At 41.2% G+C, this 27344-nt stretch overlaps 1 protein-coding gene across 7 annotated transcripts in view; it reads left to right on the forward strand.

Annotated features, from left to right (window-relative positions):
• LOC117413695 (carboxyl-terminal PDZ ligand of neuronal nitric oxide synthase protein-like) overlaps positions 1 to 27344 on the forward strand; it is a 109386-nt gene that overhangs the window by 44944 nt on the left and 37098 nt on the right. For 4 of the 7 annotated variants that reach the window (XM_034023000.3, XM_059031827.1, XM_034022992.3 and 1 more), the window contains exons 4-5: positions 3747 to 3805; positions 27192 to 27300. In XM_034023000.3, the coding sequence (XP_033878891.1) occupies positions 3747 to 3805; positions 27192 to 27300 (168 nt within the window). Of the gene's footprint in view, positions 1 to 3728; positions 3806 to 27191; positions 27301 to 27344 lie in introns of all 7 variants that reach the window. The other 3 variants (XR_009329670.1, XM_034022984.3, XM_059031826.1) reach the window with 1 other exon arrangement.

Raw genomic sequence — 27344 nt, forward strand, 5'->3', positions numbered from 1 at the left:
TAAGGGCTCATGCTATTTATATTAGAAAGTCTTTGTTCAAAAGAAACACTCAATATTAGACTTTTTATTTCTTGGTTATGAAATGCCCATTCAACTAAGGTTTACTGGAGAGTTGACATTTGGTATTTTGCAGTGCAGTATAGGTATAAAGAAATGTTTTAGAATGTTTTGAACTGCAGTGTATGTCTGCTGCAACTCTAGTAGAAAGTGAGAGTACAAACCAGAAACAAAATAGTTTTAGTTGCCCTTTCACATCCTAGGTTTGTTTTGATGTTATCACTGAGCTATTGAAATGTATATCTTAAGAAACACAATACACAACTGTGATGTGAATTTAAATTGTTTTTTGTAGTTGTGCTTGTCCGAGATATAAATGTAATGCTCAAACCTAAGGTCAAATAAAATAGAAAATGCATGTGACTTATTGTCGACAAATTAAATAACGTAGTCACAACGTACTTTGCAGAGCATTGCAATAAGAGTACCAATCTAAGAGAGACAAACTTAAGAATGATGTTTCTTACAAAAGCTATGCACTCTGAATGTGTAATAGGCAAAATAGGCAAAATATCACTTTGGGGTTTAAAATAATGCATATAACTTTTTACTAGGAATCTTTAACCCTCCATTTTGTTTTTGTTATCAGCTGATTATAACACATTTTATTGTTTTTTTAACATGGCAATTCTCTGTCAAATGTAAATGCACAGACAAATTGACACAGCACAAAAGAAGCAAAGAACTTGGTTGTAGCAGTTCAATTATATTTCTGAGTAGTTTCTTACTAGGTTTATTTTGCTTTAAAATTGGGATTTTGAGGTGTAGTAAAGATGTAGTCAGCACTCCAGATAAGGTTTTACGTCTGGGAGTAACTTACCCTCTAATTTTAACACGGAGAGTAAAATGTATTTCCAGGGGGTAAAATACAACATTACCTTGAAGTCATGAGTAATCTCTGTAAATACTGTACTATCTTTGATGGTAATGGAGTAGGCATTTAAAAAGAGCCTTCCATTTTAACTGTGATGTTACTTTGAACTACTGTACAACCACGTGTGTGTTCAGGTTCTTTATCGGCATTTTTCGAGGTATCACACTGACTCTGCAAATTTAATTTTATATTTTAACATTAAATTCTTAAACTCTGTGAACATGTTAAAACTTCAATATAAAGCCATACAGATAAATAATATAAGGAAATGCATGAATACTTTATAAAACAGTTAGTTTGATATTATAGTCTCCTTTTTTTAGCGGTTGCCTCTGATGATGGTTCCAGTTGGATTTGTAGCTGGACTGGGGTGGCTGCAAAGACAACAGCTAGCCAGAGATTGGTTAATGTTTGTTGGGTTGGTTTTTCTTGTGTACAGACATTAGACGCGTTGTTTTATTCACTGCTGCAAAGAAACTGGTGAGGCGGAAGTACATGCACCGGTGACTGGATTGGCGACATCAATATTGGGACTAGTAGGAGGAGAAAACTGTGCTGCAGCGGCAGGCAAGGCTGTAACAGACTTACTGTTGTCAGAAAGACAGACAGATGAAAATGTTGACGATCTGCAGATTGGGACCGTTGCTTCAACGCAAAAATACACATGCGATGCCAGGGACACCTGCAGAAAGACTTGCAGTCACACTGCACATACTAGAAACTGGCAATTCCCAGCAGTGTGACCACGAGCTTCCGACTCCACTCTTTACTTACTCTTTTCAGGGTTTTATTGCTCTTCACAAATTTATCACGCAGTTTTCTCCATGGGGCTTTACATTCTCTCCAGTCCTTTTCTAGTTTTTTTTCTGAATAATACACACCAGCGCTGTTTCTATTATTTGGGCGTCTCTATATTAACTAAGTGAGGGGTTATATAAAAGTGGATATTTATTAACTTCTTCAGATAGTAACATGCTAAATTAAATATAATAGTAAATTCATACAAACATTTTGACGTGTTTTTTTTAATATATATATATATATATATATATATATATATATATATATATATATATATATATATATATATATATGTAAGTATATGTGTATATATAATTTATATATATACTTATTATGCTAAGCAGTACTTTTTAAACACCAAGGTTAGATAATAAAAATAGCGTCATCTTTACAAACTCCATCAACTTAAATTCAAATGACTTTGGTTTTGGATATGACTACTTAAATGGAAGGGAAAAGTTCATAAATGAATGGGATTCGGTAGGACTTCCATTTACCATTTCCTAAACTATTTGCTGTCAGTCGACCTAAAATGTTTAATTTGGTCTCCCCACACTCCACATTGACAGGCGGCGTCCATGTTGTTTTTGGTGACGCTCACCAGCTTTCTACCCCAGTGAGTCTGGTGGCTCATAGGTGAGGTTTAACAACAGTTCAGTGACCACAGTGTCAACAGGTGAGCAAATGGTGAATAAAACAACGCGCCCTTTCCTAGTAACTGAAGACATTATATGCTGGAAGATGTAGTTGTTCGTGGAAGTTTTAGGGGAGGCAGACGATCTGTGCAGCCAAATTGCCGTGCATAATTTTAAGCATTAAATTTAAATTAAGTGCATATTTCTGATTTTTTTTTAATGTATAAAAAGCGGCAGGTATCTGGACCGCTGGATGTAGTACATCAAAAGTAAAGATTATCTTTTTTTCCTATTAAACTGAAGATTGAGAACATTGTGTCTTGTTTTTACAGGCTAGTGTGAAAAAGTTGTGATCTGCATGATGATACAGCAGCCAACTGGGAATAGCTTCCAGTACCGGGGTGGGTCTGTATACTGGAGATTTAAAGGTCTATTTTGCTTAGAGTGGTATTTTGGCAAGCAGGTATCGAGGGGGGGGGGGGGGGTGGAGAAAACCCCTTTTAAAGAAAATACTATTACTGTAATATATAAAATTATAGGGCAGCAGTGTGGAGTAGTGGTTAGGGCTCTGGACTCTTGACTGGAGGGTTGTGGGTTCAATCCCAGGTGGGGGACACTGCTGCTGTATCCTTCAGCAAGGTACTTGACCTAGATTGCTCCAGTAAAAATGGTAAAGTTGCTCTGGATAAGGGCGTCTGCTAAGAAATAAAATAATAATAATAATAATATAAGTTATTATTGGGTTGCATGCAATTTAAGCACAATTCAACAATGCATGATAATATATTTGCTCACCTGTTATGTGGTGATTGGTTTTAAACAGCTTTTTTTTTTTTACCTCCATTGATCGCTTTGCCGTTCCAAATAAATGTGATTCATACAGTGTAATACAAAACACACAGAAACTGAAATCAATAAAAAAAAAAATGGAATTATTCCAAACCATATGCTATTGATCTACCATAAGATGACATGTATTATCTGTGAGTTGAAGGTGTTCTGAATTCTGACACTTGCATCTTAACAGGTAAGATTTAATAAAGGAATTCAATTTTGGCAGGGAATCGATTTTATGCAGACCCGTGAGAGCTGTTTTAGAATAGATGAAGGATATAGGGCAATATGTGAAAAGAGTTTTTGACAAAATCTATTTTATTGCGACTGAGGTTACATTTTCTGTTTTAAAAGTGCCCCAAATACGCTACTTGATACTGTTTGAAATAAATAAAATATTGCCCTTTACCAGAAGCTCAAATATTACAGTAGAGGCAGATATTTAATTAGCGTTTTTGTTGTCAAGTTTGTGTCTTTTGAATTGTTTTATGGTTATCGGGTCAGGTACAGTGGTCTAAGCCTTGTAGCTTCCTATGTTTTCACAGAAAAAAGAATGGACCTGGGATGAGAGCAAGATGCTGGTGATGCAGGACCCCATCTACAGGTAAGTGCTCGGCTACAAATGAATGAGTCGATGGGCTGAATGTACTGATATGTGGAGTAAACCTTCCTAAATCCTGAGAGCCTGTTCATGCTGTACATATGTAATAAGTACAATTTTAGAAAAGCAAACTATAAAGGTATGAAACAGAGACTAACAAAAGTAGATTGGAGTAAAATAGAGAAAACATCCACAGAAAAAGGATGGCTGTTTTTTAAAAATGTAGTACTAGAGGCGCAAAACAATTACATTCCAAAAGTAGACAAATCTAAATCTAAAACAAAATGGCCAAAATGGTTTAATAGATCAATTTTAAAAAATATTCAGCGAAAAAAGGCACTTCACAGAGCGTTTAAAAGGGACCAAAAACAAAGTACACATAGAGTACTTGGAACTGCAAACACAAGTCAAAAAGGAAGTTAGAAAGGCAGAGAGAGAGAGAAATCAATATTGCTAAGGGGGCTAAAACCAATTATAAAATGTTTTTCCAATATTATAACAGCAAGGGAACATTCAAAGAGGAGGTTAAATGTCAAATGGAGATTAGATAAAGGGGCATTTAGAACAGAAAATAGGAGGCACTTTTTTACACAGAGAATTGTGAGGGTCTGGAACCAACTCCCCAGTAATGTTGTTGAAGCTGACCCCCTGGGATCCTTCAAGAAACTGCTTGATGAGATTCTGGGAGCAATAAGCTACTAACAACCAAACGAGCAAGATGGGCTGAATGGCCTCCTCTTGCTTGTAAACTTTCCTATGTTCTTATTTTTCAATAGCACAGCAGTGCTGTCGTTAAAAGGGTTGCGACAAAGTAGCCGCAGTCCGTTCCACCCTCTAGACTGTAAATATGATTTCATGTCTGTTGGAAATAAAACCCTGTATTGAGATTGCCTGTCTGCTTTTTCGATATGGATTATTTAAGATACTGCATGTCACTGTTGAGAATATGTCTTGAATGTAAATGGAGTGAATCCTTCTTATTAGCACTGTGGCTCACAGAGAGTTTGTTTGAACACCTCCCCCATTTTGAAGGTCGGGCACAGTTCCATTGGTCTTGTAGAAGTTTTTCTTTTAGGTGCATCTGCTGAAACTCAAAATCAAGATAACTGCTTGACCTGAACTGTCTTTTACTGTTTGTCCAGCATGCTGCTGCAAGGATTATGGTGATATGTTTGACAAACTCTGCTATGACTGTGGTTTTTGTGCCTTATTCTCTAGAAAAAGGCATTTTACTGAACCTTGAGGATTGTCTTGTAGAAAGAAAATCCCTCTGGTTGCAGGTTACTAATGAGTAATGGCTTCTCATTAAGAGTGCACCCTGTGGAAAGCACATCCCAGAGCTGTCCAAAAAAACAAACAAACATGTGTTTGCATACTGTAGGGCTTTATTACACGCCTCAGCTGAAATGGCTATGAAATGATTTTGGTCGCCTTTAGTGAAGTTTCAGTGTGATGGTAAATTAGATTGTATTGCTTGTTCCACAGTATGCATGGTAATATGTTATGATTTTATAAACATGATTTTAAAACATATCTACTGGCTGATCCTTTGTGTCTTTTGTTGTTTCACGTAGACAACAACAGCCATGTATATTTTTTCTTCTCTTGGGTTGAAACCTAAAGGTAAAACATCCCATTGCAAAAAGCTAAGAAAAACCCTGTGGTTTTGACACTTGAGACGAAGGGAGATCACAAGGTCAGTCCTCAACTGGATTTATACTGTATGAAAACTTGTAATAAGTGCTGTGGGTGTGTGTTGTCTGCTTGGCTGCCTGGTCAATAACTGACAACAACAGCCATGTATATTTTTTCTTCTCTTGGGTTGAAACCTAAAGGTAAAACATCCCATTGCAAAAAGCTAAGAAAAACCCTGTGGTTTTGACACTTGAGACGAAGGGAGATCACAAGGTCAGTCCTCAACTGGATTTATACTGTATGAAAACTTGTAATAAGTGCTGTGGGTGTGTGTTGTCTGCTTGGCTGCCTGGTCAATAACTGACAACAACAGCCATGTATATTTTTTCTTCTCTTGGGTTGAAACCTAAAGGTAAAACATCCCATTGCAAAAAGCTAAGAAAAACCCTGTGGTTTTGACACTTGAGACGAAGGGAGATCACAAGGTCAGTCCTCAACTGGATTTATACTGTATGAAAACTTGTAATAAGTGCTGTGGGTGTGTGTTGTCTGCTTGGCTGCCTGGTCAATAACTGAATACCACATTGCCATGGGGACTTGTTTAAGTCCTATGAAAGATAACTTGGTGTGTTAGCATGCAGGTTATTACTACTCAGCTCAAATTTGAGTTTGATCTTGTTCTGACACAAATAGAATGGTAATACAGTACTCCACACCCCAGTCCCCACAAAGTGAATTGAATACTGAACACAATGATGCAGTAAAGACGGTTAAGTTAAGTTCTCTGGCAGCAGCAAAGAATGATGCATTAGTAAACAAACTATCTTTGTTAGAGGGTCTATAGCATGTTTTGGAAAAGGCAAGGAGCAGCAACTTCTATGCAATCTAGTTATGGCCTTATCCTTAATGACTTGTCAGGATTCTAAACAAAGTGTCTGAAAGGCAGTGCAGAGTTGTACAATTTGCAAAGTGAATTGGAGATTCTCCTAAAGTGAGTGCAATGGTGTTTGGATGACAGCAATATGTGGAGAGCATCTCCGTGTTATAAATCTTATTCGGTAAGATAGTCTGTAAATACCTTGACATTTAGAATACAAATAGGAGAGTTTACACTGTAGTCATAGTTAAGGGCATAAAAACAAGACAAGTAAAGATTTACTGGAATGCCAATCTTAAAGTATATATTAACACAGATCTACAGTATATTTCCCTTTGGAGCTGTGATTGAATTAGTTTGTTAGGTAAGTATTGACAAAATCAGCCCTTTCACTGACAAAGCATGGTTGATCAATGTAAAATTTCATTGAAGCTCTACAACAAATGAGATTGGGATCAAAATACCCTTTCATACTGGTGTGCTCTACTAGTCTCGGACCCTACCCAGTTCGTGACCCGGTGTCATGCACCTTGGCTACGCGATTTCACACCTCTTTTTGAAAAAGCAGGGTTGACCTAGCTGACAGAAGCAAATACACACTGTGTAACCGCACTCCATCCAAGCTTCTCTGGATTGAATCGTTGGCCCAAATGTTGATTAGAGAAAATGTTTCTTCATCCCTGCTGCAATCTGGTTTATGATGTGTCTCCATCTACAGAAATATGGCCAAACAGACTAAACAGAAATGTTCCTTGTGGAGGTCCGCTTACTATCGGCCATCATGCATTTTGTTTCGCTCGACCTGGGTCAAAGCGTGTCCACCCACATCCTGAGGTGGGTGAACGGGTACGTGCTTTTACACCTATGAGGGATTGTGATCCAGGTAGCCAGAACCCTGGTCGGGAACGGAGTAGGAGCACCAATGTGAAAGGGGCTAAAGAGGGCTTTATCATGCATTGGAAGTTTACACAATCAAATTTAATTTGGCTGTGAGATGACAGATTTGACTTATACAGCAGAAATGACAACAGGCCTCCTCAAATAAAATTTTATTAAAAAAGTGTAAAAGAAAAATATTCTATGAAGCCACACACAGATTTGCTAAACATGTCATTATTAGAAGGTCACTACCGTCTAATTGTTATTAAATGTATAATTATCATTTGATTAACTTACGGTAGCCGTTGGTCTCTGTATTATTGACTACCTTTATTACAGCATTGGCATGATTTTCAGTTCAGAGGTGTCTGACCATGTTCTCCGTCTGCATTGTGAGTGAAGGTCATGTTGCCAGTCTTGGATAGCAGCCAGTCGAAGCTAGCTGGCAAAGACATCAATCTTCTTAAAGTTTCTCTTTTATCTTTTATAGAAGATTTCCCCAAGGCTCTAGCAAGTTTTATATGTTATATTATTTCTTTATTCTATATTTTATATTTCTTTAGTGTTCAACATAAAAATAAAATACATTTCATCTTCAAGGACATACAGTACATTTTTTAGGAAAATGTTCTGGTCAACAAAATAGTGCTTGCATGACCTCTTTATCCCTTATTCTGGGCCTAATCCTTCCCTTAGCACAACCAACACTAATAATAAGAGACTGCCACTCAAAAATGTACTATTAACAGCAAAGTGCAGAAGTCACCATCACAAGTTAGTTTGAAAAGTTGTATTATTCATTTGTAGAACTGTCAAGGAGCTTAGAAATTAATTGTGCTAAAGGACACCAAGAGAGAGTTTTTAAGGCAAACAGCCAGCCACCTGTAGGGGAGGAATATATGATTATTGTAGTGCCTGAGCTGCAAAATATATTGAAATGTGCATCGGTTTTATACAGTTCCATGAGGTAAATGGTAAATGTACCATGTAACCTGAGGCAAAGACCATTTTACAAGTTAATATACAACAAGAATGGTTTTCTGGAAGTGTGAACAAGCAATTATGATGAATAACAGGTTATTGTTACCAGTACTGTATGTCTCCCCATTTCCAGGAAATCCAGATGTTGATAGTCTAAGCAATGGTGTAAGGTTATCAATTAAAGGTTGCTTGAGTGGGAGAAAGAATGCAACTCTCTAACTGTGACCTTAAGAGGGTCTCTCTTTTGGGGGAAGGTGTTCCTATAATGCTAGTCTTTTAGGTACTGTAAGCTTTCAAGGAGTTTGGCAGAGATCATGACAGTTTTTTACACTCTCTGTAGCACCAGTCACCCCATGCTGACAAAGTGGCATGGTCTTTGTTATACTGTTAGAACAATGTTCCTCACTGTGAAACATTTCTTCAGATTAGCTTTGGCTTTTCTGAAGGCAGTCCCAATTTTGGAAATCAGATTGTAACCCCTGATCTCATTGCTGCAGCTTGGTATTACTCTTCTTAATTGTTCCCTAATGCTGTTAAAACATCACAGGAATGGAAAATTGCACCAATCTAAGGAGCCGGATGTAGTAACTTCTTATCAGCATTGCCTGTATGACTGGGCATATTTTAGTTGGTTGAAAAGACTTGTGCAGGAAGGACTCACTGCCTGTAATCTGGAGAAACAATAAAAGAAAATACAAATAAGTAACATTTACAGAAGGAAGCAATTTGCAATTGACAGTTTAAATAACTTTAGGTTATCTCCGCAAACATAATGCAATTATCCCCTCTAAACAAATACATAGCTATAATAATGAAAAGAAAACAGCTAAAATTCATAGTACCATAATAATAATAATTTCTCTCCCACCCCTGATTTTAATAATCACAGTACAACAATGGTCAAAGTCTACTAATATACCACAGTTAATAACATACTAAAGTGCCAATCCAATAAAACAGCATATTTACAAATTAGTGAACACACACACACACATTATATATTATATATATATATATATAATGTGTGCAAAGCTGGTAAATACTTACCCCAAAAGACTTAAAGCTGTTATTGCAGCGAAAGGTGGCTCTACCAAATATTAATGTGTGAGGGTTGAATACTTATGCAAGCAAGATATTTCAGTTTTTTTATTTTTCTTAATATTTCCCAACATAAAACCAATGTCACCTTACAATAATTGATTTTGAGTTTAGATGTTTTAAAATAAAATATCAAACAGAACGGAATTTCAATGTACCATTTGTAATTCAGTAATATGAGAGAATTTGTCAGGGGTCTGAATACTTTTGCAGGGCACTGTGTGTGTATATATATATATATATATATATATATATATATAAATAAAATTGTGTTTTAATGCATATAAATTAAATTAACAAAATAATGCTCAGCCTATTTGTTAGCCTGTGGTTTTCCACCAGTTCACCCTAATCCTGACCTGAGATTATCCATGCCTTTCAATCCCAGCACAGTTTGCACTTGACTCCTGCTGGCCACCAAAAAGTTTTCACGGTATGTAACGTTAAACAGAAATCGCATTAGTATCTATAATTATTATGTGTTGGGATATCAGAGCTGTTTCAAGTAGGTTATGGTGTTTTATTCCTCTGCTAAAGCTCATTTACAAGGGTCTATAACACCTAGTTACATTGGAACGCCTCTGCACACCAATGCATTTTAAGTTTGGTAGTCGTGTGGCAACTATCTCATTTCCCTTGGCATTTCTGATATATTAAGGACAAGTCCAATAAATCAGGTGCAGGCCATTTCTAATTATGGACCAGGAGCAACCAATTTAAAAATCTAGAGTCAAAATATTCAACAGATGACAGTATTTCTGGTTTTATGAATGGCACTTTCAAGAGAAAGCATAGTGCTGTACACAAGTGACGAAGAACATTTTCACACATTCTTTGATGCAGTGATAACAAGGCAACATGTGTAGGAGTGTGACTCTCTCACAGTGACCTTAAGAGGAAGCTCACAATGAAGGGCTTCTTTGCTCTAGATATGTGGGTTTGCTTTTACCATCACAGCTGGGATTTTAAGTGCATTTTGAGACAACAAGGACAATAATTATGGTAAAAGATACACATTTATAATCATGATAACATAAATAGCCTGGATAAAATGTTATCTTTCAAGGGTAGGAGCAATATTTTATATTTTGTTTGTATGTTGTAATAGTTTTATAAGTATACCAACCTGCAGTGGTGAGGGTGGGGTCTCAGGTTTAGGCCATCATTTGAAATGCTATCAGGGATCTTCAATGTCCACAAGTTGACGGGACATCAGTTTTCCTAAATACGGCCACTACAAGGGCCAGTGGCTCCCAATGCAGGTATTGATTGAGCTACTGTACCAGGTTTTCCAACCAATTTTAGGTATTGGAGCTATTGCTTGTATCAGAGTATGTGAACTTGAAGTGTAGCATGAAGTCAAAGTCTTCACCTGAGTCAAAGTGAAAACATTTAGATCAACAGCAAAACTTGTGAAATACGTCTCTGTGACAGGCTGAACGTAGTGTGGTATAAAATGACAGATTCCAGTCCAGTTTTACAATTAAGCGCCTGATTTTTATTTCCCTTTACCCAAGCAACCAAAACGTGCTCCAAAACAAATAATAATAATAGATTAAATAAACAATAGGGAAGCCGGGATACACAATAATGTGTAACCTGACAAAATAACAAGAAACGGGGGGGTTGCAGTCCCAAAATAAACCAACAACAAAACAATAGTCCGTCGTCTTTGTGCAATCCAAGCATGGGAAAAAACACGGGGTACTAAAACTCAGTACTTCCGGATTGTCGCTCCTCCAGCGTATTCCCGGAGCGTCCCGTTAGTGCTCTAAAAATACAAAGAGTAGATGGGTTAGCAGGACAGTTCAATCCACAAAACGTCCCGTCCTTTAATTCCCTTCCTCTGTTTCTCTATTAGTTAGTTTTAGTTTTAGTTTCAGTTTCTCTCTCGCTCTCTCTCTCTCTCTCACGCGCACTGTACCTTGCCAGAAGGAACAGAACCCCGGGCCACGCCCCCTTTTGTACGCCCCTTCCCGTCCCCATTGGTCAGCGAGGGCAACCGCCGTCAGCCAATGCGTGATTGCCACCGCGCTTCCCGACCGGGTCTGTGACGTTGCACACCGCGGCTCCGCCTGCTCCTCCTCCCCAGTGCCCTCACCGGTTGGAAGGGAGATCTAAAACAAGAGTTCACTCTCTGTCACATATCCCACCGCTCAGAGTGGAGCCGAAGGAACACTCGGCCAAATCTACCATTCCCATTACTCCCCCCTCCCGGGAAAAATAATCCGCATTTTGGTGATCTTTCCCTGCCCGATGTACCATACGATACATATAAGGCTGCAATGCCAAATACCACCAAGTTATTCGGGCATTGCTATCCTTCATGGTGCTTAACCATCTGAGTGGGGCGTGGTCCGTGACTAGATCAAATGAATGTCCCAGTAAGTAATACCTGAGGGAGTGGGTAGCCCATTTAATGGCCAGGCACTCTTTCTCCACAACCGAGTAATTGCGCTCCCGAGGAAGCATTTTTCTACTAATGTAGAGAATGGGGTGCTCCACCCCGTTAACCCTCTGGGACAAGACCTCCCCCAACCAACCTCTGACGCGTCAGTATGGAGGAGGAATCTCCTGCTAAAATCTGGTAATATTAGCGCAGGAGCCTGGCACAGTTTTTGCTTGATGGTCTCAAACGCCCCCTGACACTCTTCTGACCACTTGACTAAATTTGGCGCACACTTCTTAGTGAGGTCTACCAGGGAATTGACCACGGTGGCATACTCGGGGATAAAGCGGCGGTAATAACCAGCCAATCCCAATAGTGACCTCACCTGGGACTTGGTTTTGGGGACCGCCGCGTCCACCAAATCCTGGACTTTGGTGGCCACGGGTTTCACCCGTCCGTTTCCCATGATAAATCCTAGGTACTGGGTTTCTAATTTAGCAAACGCACATTTCCTCATGTTGGCTGTCAGCCGGGCAGCCCTTAGAGACTGAAGGACGGCTGTAAGTCGATTTACATGCTCTCTCCAGTTGGAGCTATATATAACCACATCGTCAATATACGCTGCTGCATATTCACGATGGGGATGTAACACAGAAGCGATTAGTGCCGTCCTTCTTGGCCACGATAACAATGGGACTGCACCACTCGCTTCTGGAAGGCTCAATGACCCCAAGTTCAAGCATCGCCCTCACCTCGTTCTGGACGCCACTCCGCCGGCTTTCTGGGATCCGTTAGGGCCTCTCCCGAACAGTGACCCCTGGCGGAGTAATAACAGCATATTTGGTAATGTTAGTCTTGCCGGGCACATCAGAAAACACATCCCCAAATTTCCCAATCAACACATGCAATTCTACCTGCTGATCCGGAAGTAACTGTTCCCCCATTGAAATCTGGCTGGGGCTAGGGGCCTTTATGCAGGGTCCTAAGTCATCCTCCGGCTCACCTGGGGCTATGAATAAGACCTCCCTTGCCTTCCAGGGCTTTAATAAGTTGACATGGTAAATTTCTGTTTTATTTCGGCGATCGGACTGTCTAATTTCATAATTTACTAGTCCTACTGCCCGTATCACTTCGTATGGCCCCTGCCATTTAGCACACAGTTTTGACTCCAATGACGGAAGAAGCAGCATTACTTTATCTCCTGGCCGAAAGGTTCGAATTCGCGCATTAGTATTGTAATGCTGCTGTTGCCGACGTTGAGCCGATCTAAGATTGTCTTGAGCCAATCAACCAATTAAATCAAGGCGATCCCACAGTAGGAGCACATGCTGCACTACATTTTTAGAGGAGCTTTTGTGTTCTTCCCAACCCTCTCTCAACAGGTCAAGGATGCCCCATGGCTGCCGGCCATACAACAGCTCAAAGGGGGAAAATCCCGTTTAGCTCTGAGGCACCTCTCTCACTGCGAAGAGAAGGTAAGGAAGAAGAGTAGCCCAATGTTTCTGCTCCTGACTCTCAAACCGTTTCAACATTTGCTTCAATGTTTGGTTAAAACGTTCCACCAATCCATCCGTTTAGGGATGATAAACAGATGTCCTGATGGGACGTATTTTTAGGATTTTGTACACCTGCTGTAGCGTTTTTGACAAAGTTTGTTCCGTGATCAGTTAATATTTTTTTGGGAATCCCTACTCTAGCCATAATCTGACTCAATTCTTTCGCAATTGCCATGGCACTAGTGGACCGCAACGGAACTGCTTCCGGGTACCGCGTTGCATAATCCTCCATCACTAATATGTGTGTGTACCCGGAATCAGAAGGCAGCACTGGCCCAACTATGTCCATTGCAACACGTTCGAAGGGAGTGGAGATAATAGGCAGTGGGACCAAAGGGGCGGGGCGCACTCGACCCGGTGCCAGTATTCTGTCCCTCGTCTTGTCGACACCAAGGTGTCCTGCAAAGGGAACGTCATGCGCCAGCCTCATGACCTCTGGTCGACAAGACAGGGGAACCATCAACTATTTGACAGGCTGTCCTGTGCCCGGGGCTAGGTTTACCCTATATAGTAAGTGCCCCTCTACAACAAAATGAGGATATACCAGCGTCCCGATGCCGTCAACATCCTTACCCTCAATAGACTGAACCTGTTCCCAAGCGTACACCAGTGTGGGGTCGTTCTTCTGCTCCCACACTACATCCACGCTTGAGGCACACATGTCCGGGATATTGACAGGGGCTGGAGCAGTCTCTACCCTCGAGGGTCCAGTAACCTCACCCGCCCCGTCACACTGTGTTCCCACCCCCCTCGATTTGCGTTTGGGACCATCAGAACCTTCCCCCGCCAGACCCCAACCGTGTCGGATCGATGCGCCTTCCCACTTTTCCCTCTGTCTCTCCTTGTGTGTTTTCCTAGGAAAAAGTGGAGAAAACAGTTTTGCATGGAAAGGAAAAATGGTGCCAATTACTTCCTTTCCCCGGGGGTCTGCCGTGTCTACACGTGTGGTCGAGGCTGCCGATACTTTTACTAAATCCTTATATTGCGGCCAGTCTCAACCCAGAATAATCGGGTGTGGTAACTTTTCGGCCACCCCCACTACCAGGTGGCGCTTTATCGGACCTACCGATAAATATACTTTTAGGGTGGGGTATGTCTCCGTGTCTCCATGGATACAGGAGATCACCACCTGTCCTTGTGGCTGCCACGACACACCGCCTAGGAGAGCTGTCCGAATCAAAGTTTGCTCACACCCGGTGTCCACTAACGCGTGTTTTTTCACCTTCCCCAGCATAACATCAACCATACACGGGCCCTCCCGACCATTTCCCCATTCCTTACCTGTCTCCGATGCCAGGTGACACGCAGCCACGTCGCACTCCATGGCTGCCGGGCAGTACCTGGCGATGTGTCCCGGCTGCTGGCACCTAAAACAGACTGGTGGGGCAGAGGGCAAAGGCAGTACATTTTTGTCCCGCTGTTGGTATGACAGCGGGGCGGGGGAAACCATTCTACCCCAGCTGGGGGCCAACCTCTGCCGCCATGGTAAGGGGGCCGGATGGCCCAATGGGGTCGGTGGTCTGGCAGGTCCTGGTCCAGGGGGGTTCGATGGTGGTTTGGCAACGGAGGGAGAGGGATAGTTCAGCAGGGTGGTATGGGCAGACATGAGGGCGTCCTCAGAATTTTCGGCCAACGTCACGGCCTGATCCAGGGTAGTGGGGTTGTGCTGGAGAATCCAGGCTTGCGTTTCGGCCCCGACCACATGGCAGAACTGCTCCATAACAATGGCTTCCCCCATATGGACCCTGGTTTTCTGGCTGGGGTTCAGCCATGGTGCCATGTGGTCGCACAACCGCTGCGCCACCACCCTGGGCCGGGTGTTCGGTGGCCGCCGGAATTCCCGGAACCTGACCCGGTTGGTCTCCCCCGTGATATTAAGACGGCGGAGGATAGCCTCTTTCACCAGGTCATACTGGGCAGCGTCGACGTCCGTCATTGCCCGGTACGCTGCTTGCGCTTCCCCAATTAAGCAGGGGCCCAGTTGGCTCGCCCAGTACTCTAGGGGCCACGCTGCAGTGGTGGCCAGCCGCTCAAACGCCACAAGATAGGCTTCCGGGTCATCCTCCGCCGTCATCTTCTGGGCCCGGGCCTTCGGGGCCACTATCACGGCCCCCACTGACGCTGCCGATGACATCCCCATCCCAACCCTCTCAATGAGGGCTGTGTAGCGCTCCTCCCTCCTCCGTTCCTCGGCCTCCCTTCGGCTGTCCAAAGCCTCCAGGACCGCTGCCAACGTAGCTGGATCCATCCCACGATGACACCACGTGTGACAGGATGAACGTAGTGTGGTGTAAAATGACAGACTCCAGTCCAGTTTTACAATTAAGCGCCTGGTTTTTATTTCCCTTTACCCAAGCAACCAAAACGCGCTCCAAAACAAATAATAATAATAGATTAAATAAACAATAAGGAAGCCGGGATACACAACAATGTGTAACCCGACAAAATAACAAGAAACGGGGGGGTTGCAGTCCCAAAATAAACCAACAACAAAACAATAGTCCGTCTTCTTTGTGCAATCCAAGCACGGGAAACACGGGGTAATAAAACTCAGTACTTCCGGATTGTCGCTCCTCCAGCGTATTCCCGGAGCGTCCCGTTAGTGCTCTAAAAATACAAAGAGTAGATGGGTTAGCAGGACAGTTCAATCCACAAAACGTTCCGTCCTTTAATTCCCTTCCTCTGTTTCTCTATTAGTTAGTTTTAGTTTTAGTTTTAGTTTCAGTTTCTGTCTCGCGCTCTCTCTCTCACACGCACGGTACCTTGCCAGAAGGAACAGAACCCCGGGCCACACCCCCTTTTGTACGCCCCATCCCGTCCCCATTGGTCAGCGAGGGCAACCGCCGTCAGCCAATGAGTGATTGCCACCGCGCTTCCCGACCGGGTCTGTGATGTTGCGCACCGCGGCTCCGCCTGCTCCTCCTCCCCAGTGCCCTCACCGGTCGGAAGGGAGATCTAAAACAAGAGTTCACTGTCTCTTTGTCACAGTCTCCAATAAATGTTCACAGCCCCCCAAAAAATGCTTAATCCAGTAGAGATTTTAGCGATCTGTTTGTCATAAAAACATTAGTGGTAGGAGTTGGACCTGTGCAAATTCTCCCTGTTAACTTGAATATGTGCCTCTTTTGGCACTGACTGTAGTTTAGTAACTGCTGGAGCAGCTAATGATAAGCTGTTCAAAGTGTTGCTTGAGGGATTCGTTCCTCCTCTGGCTGCCTGTTGGGAGTTAGAAAAGAAAATGCATTTTTCTATAACCCTTTATGTCTACAATCGCTTTGAAGTTCCAGTAAGGATGTTTATTCGGGAGAGTCTATACTGTGGCCTGGTTAATTGAACCTCCAGGAAAGAACCTTGGGGGGTGGGGGGTGGGGGGTGGGGGTTGGCTGTTTTTACATTATTCTGTCATGTATATTTTTTACATTATTATTCACTAAATTCATCTACAATAGTGATGTATACAAAAAATAATAAAAAACAATAAAAGTTGGCCCATGAAGACTGCACCTGAAACAAATATATTGCTTTCTTCACAGCTAGTGTATTATCCATTTAACTGCACTCAAGGTACAGCTATGCTTTTATCATTAACTGTCTCTCTCTCTGTGGTTTATATACCATTTCATGCCAATAGGGGTACTAGTCTGTCCTGATTTAAGTAGGTACAGTCCATGGTGACATCAATCTCCATCAATTAATCTTCTATTGTGGACAAAATTTATTCTTGCCCCTTTGCAGCAGGTCGAAAACAATGCTGTGACTGCTTCCACTTCACTAGTGAAACATTTTGCAAGCAGTTTTGCATTGTGTGTTCACTTTCATCAAATCTGCCATCTCTCAGAAATCTCATCAACAGTAGAAAGCCACAATCAAATATAGTTTCTACTTGCTGGCCGCATCTAACCTTTTTAAACCTGCATCTCGAAACAAGCTAGACAATGACCTTGGTGAGGTATTGACACCGTTGATCATATTCTGCAGGCATTTTCATCAACAGAACAGTTAAACAAGAGAATTGCTGACGCAAAAGCTGGATTGAAAAAGAGGCACCTCACATATCCAATGTTTCAGGAACCAGGAAAATAATTCTTTTTAAGCAGTATAGCTGTGACCTCTTTGTGTGCTCTTGGGTATCATTTCCTCAAATAGAAATAGGTAGGTAGTTTTTCTTTTTTCTTTCAGAAAACAAGAGAACAGTGTGGGATTCAGGATAAGAGATTACAGCAACAGCTGAACAAAAAACTCAATCAACAGAGATACTTAATCCTTAGCCATTGCTATCAGTTATTTCTTTATGGATATTTCACATGCCTGTAGCCATTTTATTGCTCAAATGTTGTTACTTTGATTGATAATTACCAAATGTAAAAAATTAGTTTCTTGCAAAAGGATCAAAGTATAGTTACAGGTATGGCCTGTTTTATAAAGGCTGCAATTGGAAAATCATTCTACAGGAATAGTTGACACAAGAAACGCCATCATGTATTCTATGAGTTCGATGTGGTCAGCGCTTTATTTTTGGTCGTTTAGCCTTACAATCTTTGTATTTGTCGCAGTTGAAAGGTTCCTAATTTTCTTCCCTGATTTCTCAAATTGAAACGGGCAATGAAGTCTCCTAGAAGTTACTGAAAATCAATGTTTCAGCCAAAAATATTTCCATTCAATGTCCTGAACATGAAATTATTTCTTATTCAGTGTGCTTTGTAGAATCAAAAAGTCAAACTTTGACAAGATTTTACTTTAACCCTACCAAGGACAGCTGTAGAAAGGAAATAGCTTCATATTGGAGTTCTTGGAATGTCACTTTTCTTATAAAACATGTTGTTCTAGAATTCACTCTGGTCACATACAGAATGAAGACAGCGGCATTCCACAGACTGCCATACGTGGCCTTATGCTCAAGTAATGAGCCACAGTGGATGCTGGTTTAGCAGATGATTTCCGACTGTGGGTCATTCTGGTTTTGCCTGACTGTTGGCACAGATTGCGTAACAGCTCAGGATCAGCTCAAGCAAAATGTATCTCCGGGGAAGGAGTTTCCTGTATGACTGTGGGGAGTTTACTGACAACTCTGATGGCATGAAACATTACGCCTTTGTAGGGAAATAAATTTGACAAATGATTTTTTTTTTTATCAAAAATACTTTATATGTATAAAATAAACGAATGTTAATACAATCGTATAAACACTAGATACAAGCAAGCAAAGACACGCAGGTCACAGCATGCCCTAATGTATACGTTTATATCATAACACAGACGTCCATGTCAAATCAAAGAATTGACTGACGATACAAACAAAAACATTAAATACTATGAATATATTACCATTTCCACCCCCATTTCTTATGCTTTCTTCCAATCAGTATGGATCCATCCTGCTATCACACACCTTCAACACACCTCCTGGTAAGGGGGGAAACTCGGCCAAATCTATCACATTCGATAGTGTGTCACATTTAAGCATTTTACAGACTTAATCTATTCTGTTAGAAACTGTTTCAAACTAGTCCTTTGTTTGTGGTGTTTTGTTTTCACACTGTGTCTCCACTCCTCCACCTATCTTGATTAGACACCTGCTAACTTTGGCTGTCTGCCCAGACGCCAAGATACGAGAGACTGCAAATGTCTTGCTTAGCTAGTTACATGTGCTTTAAGCTATATCAAAATATGAAAATAAAACTTTAACATAGAAGTAAAGAAACATAATCAAATACATAATTAATACTTTATGCATAATGTCATCTCTTACACCTTCTATTAAATTACTCCAAAAGGATTGAATATGCTGTTGGAACTGTAATTTTAAAAGGGGTCATCTCCAGGTACAATGGAGTGGTTGGTTGGACTGTAAATCGATGAATGGGTTGCACAGCCACTTTCTTTAGACAGGGTGCATGAAAGGAGTTTACCCCACACAACCAAGCATCATACCTCTCTGGAGCAGGGAGGAGAAGGTGGAGAAGGAGGGCGAGTTAGAGGGGGATGCAGTGGGTGTAGGGGTTGGAGCAGGAGGGGGTGCGGGGGAGGGAGAGGTGTTAAAGAGTTTGCGGATATCTGAGATTTTAGAAGAGAAGAAGGAGGCAAAGTCATCAGGGGAGATAGAGGAAGGAGGAGGAGGGGGGGAGGGTTTCGGAGGGAGGAGAAGGTAGAGAATAGTTTACGTGGGTTGTTAGTGGAGGCTTGGATTACAGATTGGAAATAAGTACATTTAGCAGAGGAGAGAGTAGAGGAGAAGGAGGAGAGGAGAGTGCGGTAAAGGTCTAGGGCAGCAGGGAGTTTGGTTCTCTTCCATTTCTTTTCAGCAGATCGCAGTGTGATTATTGCCGAGCGGAGCGCAGAGGAGAGCCAGGGATGGGGAGGGGAGGGGCGAGCAGGTCGGGAGGTGAGGGAACAGAGGGAGGTGAGGGAGGAGAAGAGGGTGGAGGTAGCAGAGTCTACGGAGAGTTGTGAGAAGGAGTCGATAGGAGGGAGGTGAGAGAGAGCAGTGGAGGCAAGGACAGAGGGGGAGAGAGATCGGAGGTTACGGCGAGAGGTGACAGTGGGGGTAGGAGGAGCAGGGAGAGGGGGGAGAGACAGAGAAAAAGAGATGAAATAGTGATCAGAGGGTCCAGGGGGGTGACAGAGAGGGTGGAGGGGCAGCAGGCCCTGGAGAAGGTGAGGTCCAGTTGACGGCCAGCTTTGTGGGTAGGAGGGGATGGAGAGAGGAATGAGTGAAGGGGGGCGGTACAGAACAATGAGCAGGAGTTGACAGGGAGAGGTTAGTTGGACTGCATGAAATTCAAAGGTGTTAACAGAGAGTGAGGAGAGATCGGAGGGGACAGAAAAGAGTAAGGAGGGAGAGAGGAGAAGACCAGTCCCACCTCCCCCTCCAGTGAGACGCGGGGTATGGGACAGGACGAAGAGAGAGGACAGGGCAGCAAGAGTAACAGTGTTATCAGGGGACAGCCAGGTTTCAATGAGAGCAAGGAAATTGAGAGAGAGGTGGGAGGCAAAGGCAGAGATGAAATCGGCTTTTTTAGCAGAAGAGTGATAGTTCCAGAGTGCACCAGAGAGTGTGCGGGAGGGGGGGAGAGGCAGAGAAATGAGGTTAGAGGGGTTGGAGGAGTAGCAGCGGAGGGAAGGCAGAGGACGAGGACAGGAGGACAGAACAGGGATGTGAGAGACAGTCATAGCAGGACAGGCAAGACAACAGGCACAGTAGGAGCAGTGGGGTGGCGGTTACAGACCTGACTAGTAGATGGCTTCTTCTAGAGCGCCGTTAGGTTTGGATATATGCGAACAGCGTCTCAGTGCAGGCCTCCCCTCGCTGGACTCGCACAGCTAGACTCCCGGCTCTTTTGTTGAGGCTCTTCGGTTTGCTGGCGCTTCTTGCTGGCGCTGAAATAAGCTATCTTGCCTCAGGACGCTGGTTACCTGTAGACTCCCACAGCTAGACTCCCGGCTCTTTTGTTGAGGCTCTTCGGTTTGCTGGCGCTTCTTGCTGGCGCCGAAATAAGCTGCTTGATTAAATGTTACAACTGCTTGGCAAAAGAACCAGCTAAACTGTGTGGAAACCAATCAAATAGCAAAATCAACTGCTAATCAATTTAGCCACTCACCTGGTACTAAGCACACACTAACTCAGCTAATTCTAACACCACCTTACAATGTCACCAAATGTAGTTAGTTAAAATTACTTGAAGCAGGAACTTATCTGCCTCAGTCCCTGGTTTAACCCCAGTAAACTGCACAACCTTAATATAGCATGCTGATATATTGTTACCATGAAACAATGCATCTACTATAATGTAGAATAATGCAAATGAATTTGAGATTCTTGATTCATGTAAAAGTACAGTGGGCTCTTTTTCTGAAAGTGTTACAGTATGTACTGTATGTGTTAGGTGAGTATTTGGTGTGTCTTCCAGTTTTGAGGTGAATAGGTCACACGCTTCTTAGCTTAGAAAATACCATGTTGAACAAAAGTAGTACACATTCTCTTCTGTCTTGTCTCTTATCACTAAATTCCTTGGTGACAGTTTCTGCTTTCTGTCCAGTTTTCATTTATCCTGTATCTTAGAAATTATTTGTTTCATAAGTTTAGGATTCACAAATATTGCTCCTAATTCTGGTTACTTTCTATAGTAATTATTTTCCATTTTATAATTCAATTATTTTAACCAAGCTAAACTTAAATGCACCTGCAGATGTACTTGACATTCATACGTTATTGTTGTGAGCCCTGGCTACCACTAAATAGGTAAGTAGCAGGATAATATATCCAGTTTGAAATATTGTGAAGTATCTTGGCCTTCGGGCTCATTTGTTCTCGAATCCTCATGTGTTTGTGTGTTTCTCAAAGGAAGTTTTAAATCGGGTAATTTGAGATGTGAGATATAAACAGTAAAGTATACTTTACGCTCTCTTTGTATCTCCTTGTAAACCAGCCTTGTAATCCTTTCTACTATTGTCACAAACCTTTTTATCCTCTCTTTCTTTCACTATTGAGATTCCCTTTGGTGCTGTCTCATCTTTTTGAAGGCAACATAGTTGATAAATTGAGTTTTTTTTCTTTAAAAATGTCTATTCCCTGTCATTCCTTATAGTCCCTGTGGTATACATTACAGTAGATGGATCAGAGACAAATGCCAAAGCTGCAGCTCAGTCTTTGCATTCTGAAGGTGTTCACAAACTGTGTGCCATTAAATACTTCCAATGAGTTATGTAATTGACAATAATGCCTTATATGAGCATACAGTAGAGGCAAACATTTTGTAAGAAGTTGTAGTGACTACTTCATTCCAGTTCAGGAATACTATAAAATGTATAACTGTATTGTACCAATATAAAAGGTATTCCTCCAAAGCATTACACTAATCTGCATTTAAAATCCAGGGACTGCAGGGGCTTTGAGGAAAGCGATAATTGATTAGCCTACTTATTCAACAATGGTGTGTGTGTGGAAATACTAGATTGTCTCTCTTCCGCTTAATGACAAATGCAACAGTACTGTACCTTTGACGTTTGTCAGCAGGGGGAATGGATGGGATCAATTAGGAGAGTGCAGCAATTTAGGACATAAACCATGACTTACCCTTTCAGTCCTGAATTATCTAACTGTAAGTTTTTTTTTCAGCACATTGGGGAAGAGCATGGCAATGTGGTTTTTTGCCTTTGTATTTACCCTGCAGTGTTATCTCAGTGGTGGTTCTGTTGTCTTAGTAGCATAGTGTATATCCACTACACTCCACACTAAACATTGGCCCAAGCCCCAGAAGTTATGCAGCTCAGGATAGAATAGATGATAACAGTGAAATCTGGAAGCCATTTCTAGATTTCTGTGTTAAACTGAGCTATTGGTGTCCCATAAATTGGCATGACTTGTGATTCAGTCTAAATATACTATACTGTATCTCAGGCATACAAATTCAAAGTGTTGGGCTTGATATTGAAAACTTTTGTAATGTAGCCAGCATTACATTTTCTGGGAAACACAGAGCATGCTTTTTTCCCCTCACTCCATGAATAACTTCCCTTTCTGTTTCCTCCACTAAGTTAGGAAGTGGTTATTTGGTGTAATCAACATTTGATTTTAAATGGTCGCCGTGTATGAAGTACATGAAATCTAGTTGCTAGCAAGGCAGCCAAAATTAAAACCCATATATACCCATTTAAAATTTTGTACATTTAGCCTATATTGAATTAATAGACCACAAACGGCATGATGCCAGTCGGGCAAAAAGAAAACAAGAACGATTGTCAATATTTTAATAGTCGCAGGTTATTTGCGGTTTGGTTTCTTTTATGTTGGATTATAGTTCAACGACAAGGGTACTGAAAGTTTAAGGGCATCATGACAGGCTACGACAGATTGCATTATTAAATTGAGCCCTTTGGCCTGTCTGAGTTGATTACCCATTTACCCACTGGTGTCTAAAAGGAATGTATGAGGGTGGCTTGCAGCATAAAGTAGTCTTCGATGAATAAACACAAGCCAACAGATTACAGATTGGTACCTTTTCAATAGGTCAATTTCAGAGGGAGTGTGAGGGTAGTTTTTCGGTAATGTACTGCACCCTCCTGGTTTGTAATTGCAGAGCAGTTGATTAATGTTTTTTCTTCTCAGTTCTTCTACACTTTCTTCTCTTCAGTTATTTAATGATGTCATGATGTTGGCCAATTATTCACATTTCCTTCTTCCCTGTAATTTACATTTCCTTTGGAACAAAGTAAAACACAAAATATATAAAGCAAATGCAAGTGTGTCATTTTTGGAGGACTATACATTTATTATCAGGTTATAAAGATATTCAGAAAGACATTTCTCTACAAGATGTTTCATCAGACGTTATGGGTGATGATGGTATAGAGTAAAACAAAAGATTATGCTGGAGGACAGAGGGTAGATTAACACCACAGAGATTACATGTTTTAAATTCTGCAATATGTTTGTTGGGCAAAAGCTTTTGCGCATCGACTTGGAAATAATACCTTTTATACAGAATTTATGTACCGTAAAAAAGCATTTGATTTGCAGCGATTAAGCCAGTGGCAGGCAATTTTTCATCATTTGCAGCACAATAGTAAAACATTAAGAAAAACAGGACCTTCAAGGACATGCATTGAGCAGTTCTCCAATGAAGTCAAACTGGGTGTCGGACACTGCTGCTGTACCCTTGAGCAAGGTACTTTAACTAGATTGCTCCAGTAAAAACCCAACTGTATAAATGGGTAATTGTATGTAAAAAAAAAAAAAAATAAAAAAAAAATGTAATTGTATGTAAAAATAATGTGATATCTTGTAACAATTGTAAGTCGCCCTGGATAAAGGTGTCTGCTAAGAAATTAATAATAATAAATCTGCTGTGCTGATTACTTGAAAGGCACCCTGTTCACTCTTGGTTTAATTACGTTTCTGAATCCATAGCTGCACGGGCATCTTCATTTCTGCACTTGTCAAGCAGCTGTGTTGTTTAACAAGTGTGGATTTGGTCCCTGTTTCCTGATGCAATGGCACAGGAGTACTGCATCATTTTACAACAGATGGAAGCATATTGGATTCTGAATGACTTGCTGGTAAATATCAAAAATCGAGGTAGTCAAAAATGGTCAGCTTTTCAGTCTGGCAGACTAATCCACTAGTGTGGATTGAATGTTATTGGAACTAAGGCAATTTAGATTGGTGTCAGTAGGATTGCAGTGTTTTTATTGTGTTACAAATGGTCTTTTTACATTTAGGAATAGCAGATATATAAACTACCCTTTAACCGCAGTATACAAATTGGATTTTAGGGTCACCAAAGGTAGTGATTTTTGAATCATTCCTTTTAATAAACGGTGTTATGAAAGTATAATTGTGCTGTACCAAGGCTTTGTGGGAGGAGTACCAGATATGTCAACCACATGGGATTGATGAAAAACCTTAACCACTGACCTAGACTTAAGGGCTATGCACACCGGGAGCGAAGCAAGCGACACGAATACAGCACGAGTACATTAAAAAAAAAAACACAACTGTAATTAGTCATGAAAAGAAAATACTGTCTGCTATTGCTCCTTTTGTGGAGACGAAATCAAATAAATAAAACAAAGAAATAGTCTGGGTACACCGCACACTAAAAAAATGATATTTAACAGTGAATGTTTATATGTGATCTGGTTTAACATGTAAATTATTCAAAAATAGTACATCTACACATTGCTTTGTAAATACTTTGTAAATTAGTTAACATTTTTTTATTAATTTTCAGTTTTAATAAAATCTTCAGTTAGAGTGTGAATGTGATTTATTATTATTGGTCAACATTATTAAAACAAAGAAGCGTCATTTTACGGAATTACGAAACCAGTGTGTGGCGCTCCCCGTCACTTTGACAAAAATTAAGGTGAAATAAACAGAGATAGACGTATCGTCAATTTCCAATTGTTCTGTTATTTCTTACCATATGGCGCCTTTCTTTTTATTGTCTTTATAACCACTAACAATGGAATCATAAAGAACCACTAACAATGGCATCATAAAGAACATTATATTTTTCGACTTTAAGAATTAAATTCTCATTGATGTCCATTTCTCTTTTATTTCTGTGGTAATTTCTGCATGAACGAGACATTGACAGTCCAACAGCCTCTCCTTCGACTCTGTCCAAGTAATGACATGTCGCGTACAGAAACATAGAAGGCTTGCGCAGACAAACCGTCAGTTTGAGACAAGGCAATTCTATCTTTGGAGTAAGGGGGGAGTTTACGTAGCAGCTACAGGAATATAGAATGGTAATGTGCACCTCTTCATGGTGAACCCCCCCCCCCCCCCCCCCCCCAAAAAAAAAAAAATTAAACGCGAGACTCCATTGCACGGCCACGAGACTAAAAATTCTGAAAAACCATGCGTTTCACGGGTAAACTTTAAGACTTGACATCCGTGGAGTACTGATGGCACACTCTACAACCCGGTTTCTCAGAGACGTCGGATTCAGTGGCCAAGAGTTGCGTCGCACAGTGAAGAACTTATCTGAAGCAGCAGAGAGGAGCAGCAACTGGCTGTGGTTGAGACGGAAAGATTCTGGCTGGGGACAGGTAAGTAAGCTGGGCTGAGTTGAGTGGGGGACGGAGGGGGGTGATGCTGGGACGCCAGAATCACCGTCGAGCCCTCTTGAGGTGTCGTGGGCTAGTCGACGAAACACTGAGGATGGAAGGTGCCCACTTGAAAACCCCAGAGATGTACCCTACTTAGCTCAATCCAGATGGTTGTCATGCTGATGCGCTGGGGAGGCCGCACTTTGGTTGATCCCCGGAGCCAGCATCGCAGCCGTTGTGTGTGCTGATGCGCCAGGGAGGCAAAATATGCTGATCCCTGGAGCCAGCATTACACTTCAGCCATTAACACCAGACAGAAGGATATCTACATCATCATATGGAAGGAAACGTAAATGGATGGAGACACATATGGATCACATTAGTTTACTGTAAAGCTACGTCTTAGTTGGTGCTTATCTTGGCGAGAGCCGAGTTCAAATCAGCATGAAGTTTTAACATCTGCTCTCGTGTAATGGAAATCATAAGATGAATGACGTGTCTATTCACAGAAGAGAGTACAGCATGTTAGTAAAGTGATATCTGAGACTGTAGAAAATGCTTTACTATTCCAGTTTTTGTTACTTTGTCTTTCTAAAACAAAGTCATGTGCCTGAGTTTAGCAATCTGGTACCATACCTCAAGTAATATTTTGTATGTGAGATAATACTCGCAGGAACGGATGGTCTAATTGAAAAGCAAGGCTTCACTTCAGGGATTTGAAACCTGATTGTCCTGTCAGGTAAAATGGAAAAAAATGAAGTTCTCTGGAAAGAAGTTTCATTGAGGTCTTGGACTGGAGACCTTCAGTTAAATCTATGAGTGTTTGATGATACTGATGGTTCTATGAATGAGTGGAGTTTGACAAACAGCTTTTGCTTTTAAAGTAAAATCTTCTGACCCTAGCCTGTTTGCTTCTGCAGAAATGTAGATATTGTTAACCAGATGTCTTTGTTAACCAGATTGCATATACAGTGAAATGTTCAGCGATTCCTTATGGATTATGTATTCTCAAGCTGCCCATCAAGCATATGTTCAGGATTCTTTTATTTGTATTTAGGACAAATACTTTTTTTTCAGTTGTGAAATATGTTGTTCAATATCCAGTTGCAATTGTAAAGGCAGATTCAGGGACAACTAATTTTACCAGTTATGCTTATGCAGTACTAAGTGAGTATATATTGTATGTAATTGTGATTGAAACCATCATGCAACAGGCAAATGCATGGTTTGTACATGAGAGAATACATATCAGTGATGCAATTCACATAGGGCTGTAGATCAATGCTTAATGTGAGGGACAGCCCATTTACACAAGTGTTTTATTTTGTAGGTGTTTTGAATTAGTTGGTTCAATTTTGGCAATGTGCATCCATTTTTTTCCCTTTTCTACAAAATAACTTGAATTATTTCCTATTTTAGGATATTCTATGTATCCCATGATTCCCAAGACCTGAAGATTTTTAGCTACATTGGCAGGGATGGTGCAAGCAACGTGTTCCGGTGTAATGTCTTCAAGTCCAAGAAAAAGGTATTTTTGTTGACTTTTTTAAAATCCATGTCATCCTAAATGTA

The sequence above is a fragment of the Acipenser ruthenus genome, chromosome 10, assembly GCF_902713425.1.
Source record: "Acipenser ruthenus chromosome 10, fAciRut3.2 maternal haplotype, whole genome shotgun sequence".
Classification (NCBI taxonomy): domain Eukaryota; kingdom Metazoa; phylum Chordata; class Actinopteri; order Acipenseriformes; family Acipenseridae; genus Acipenser; species Acipenser ruthenus.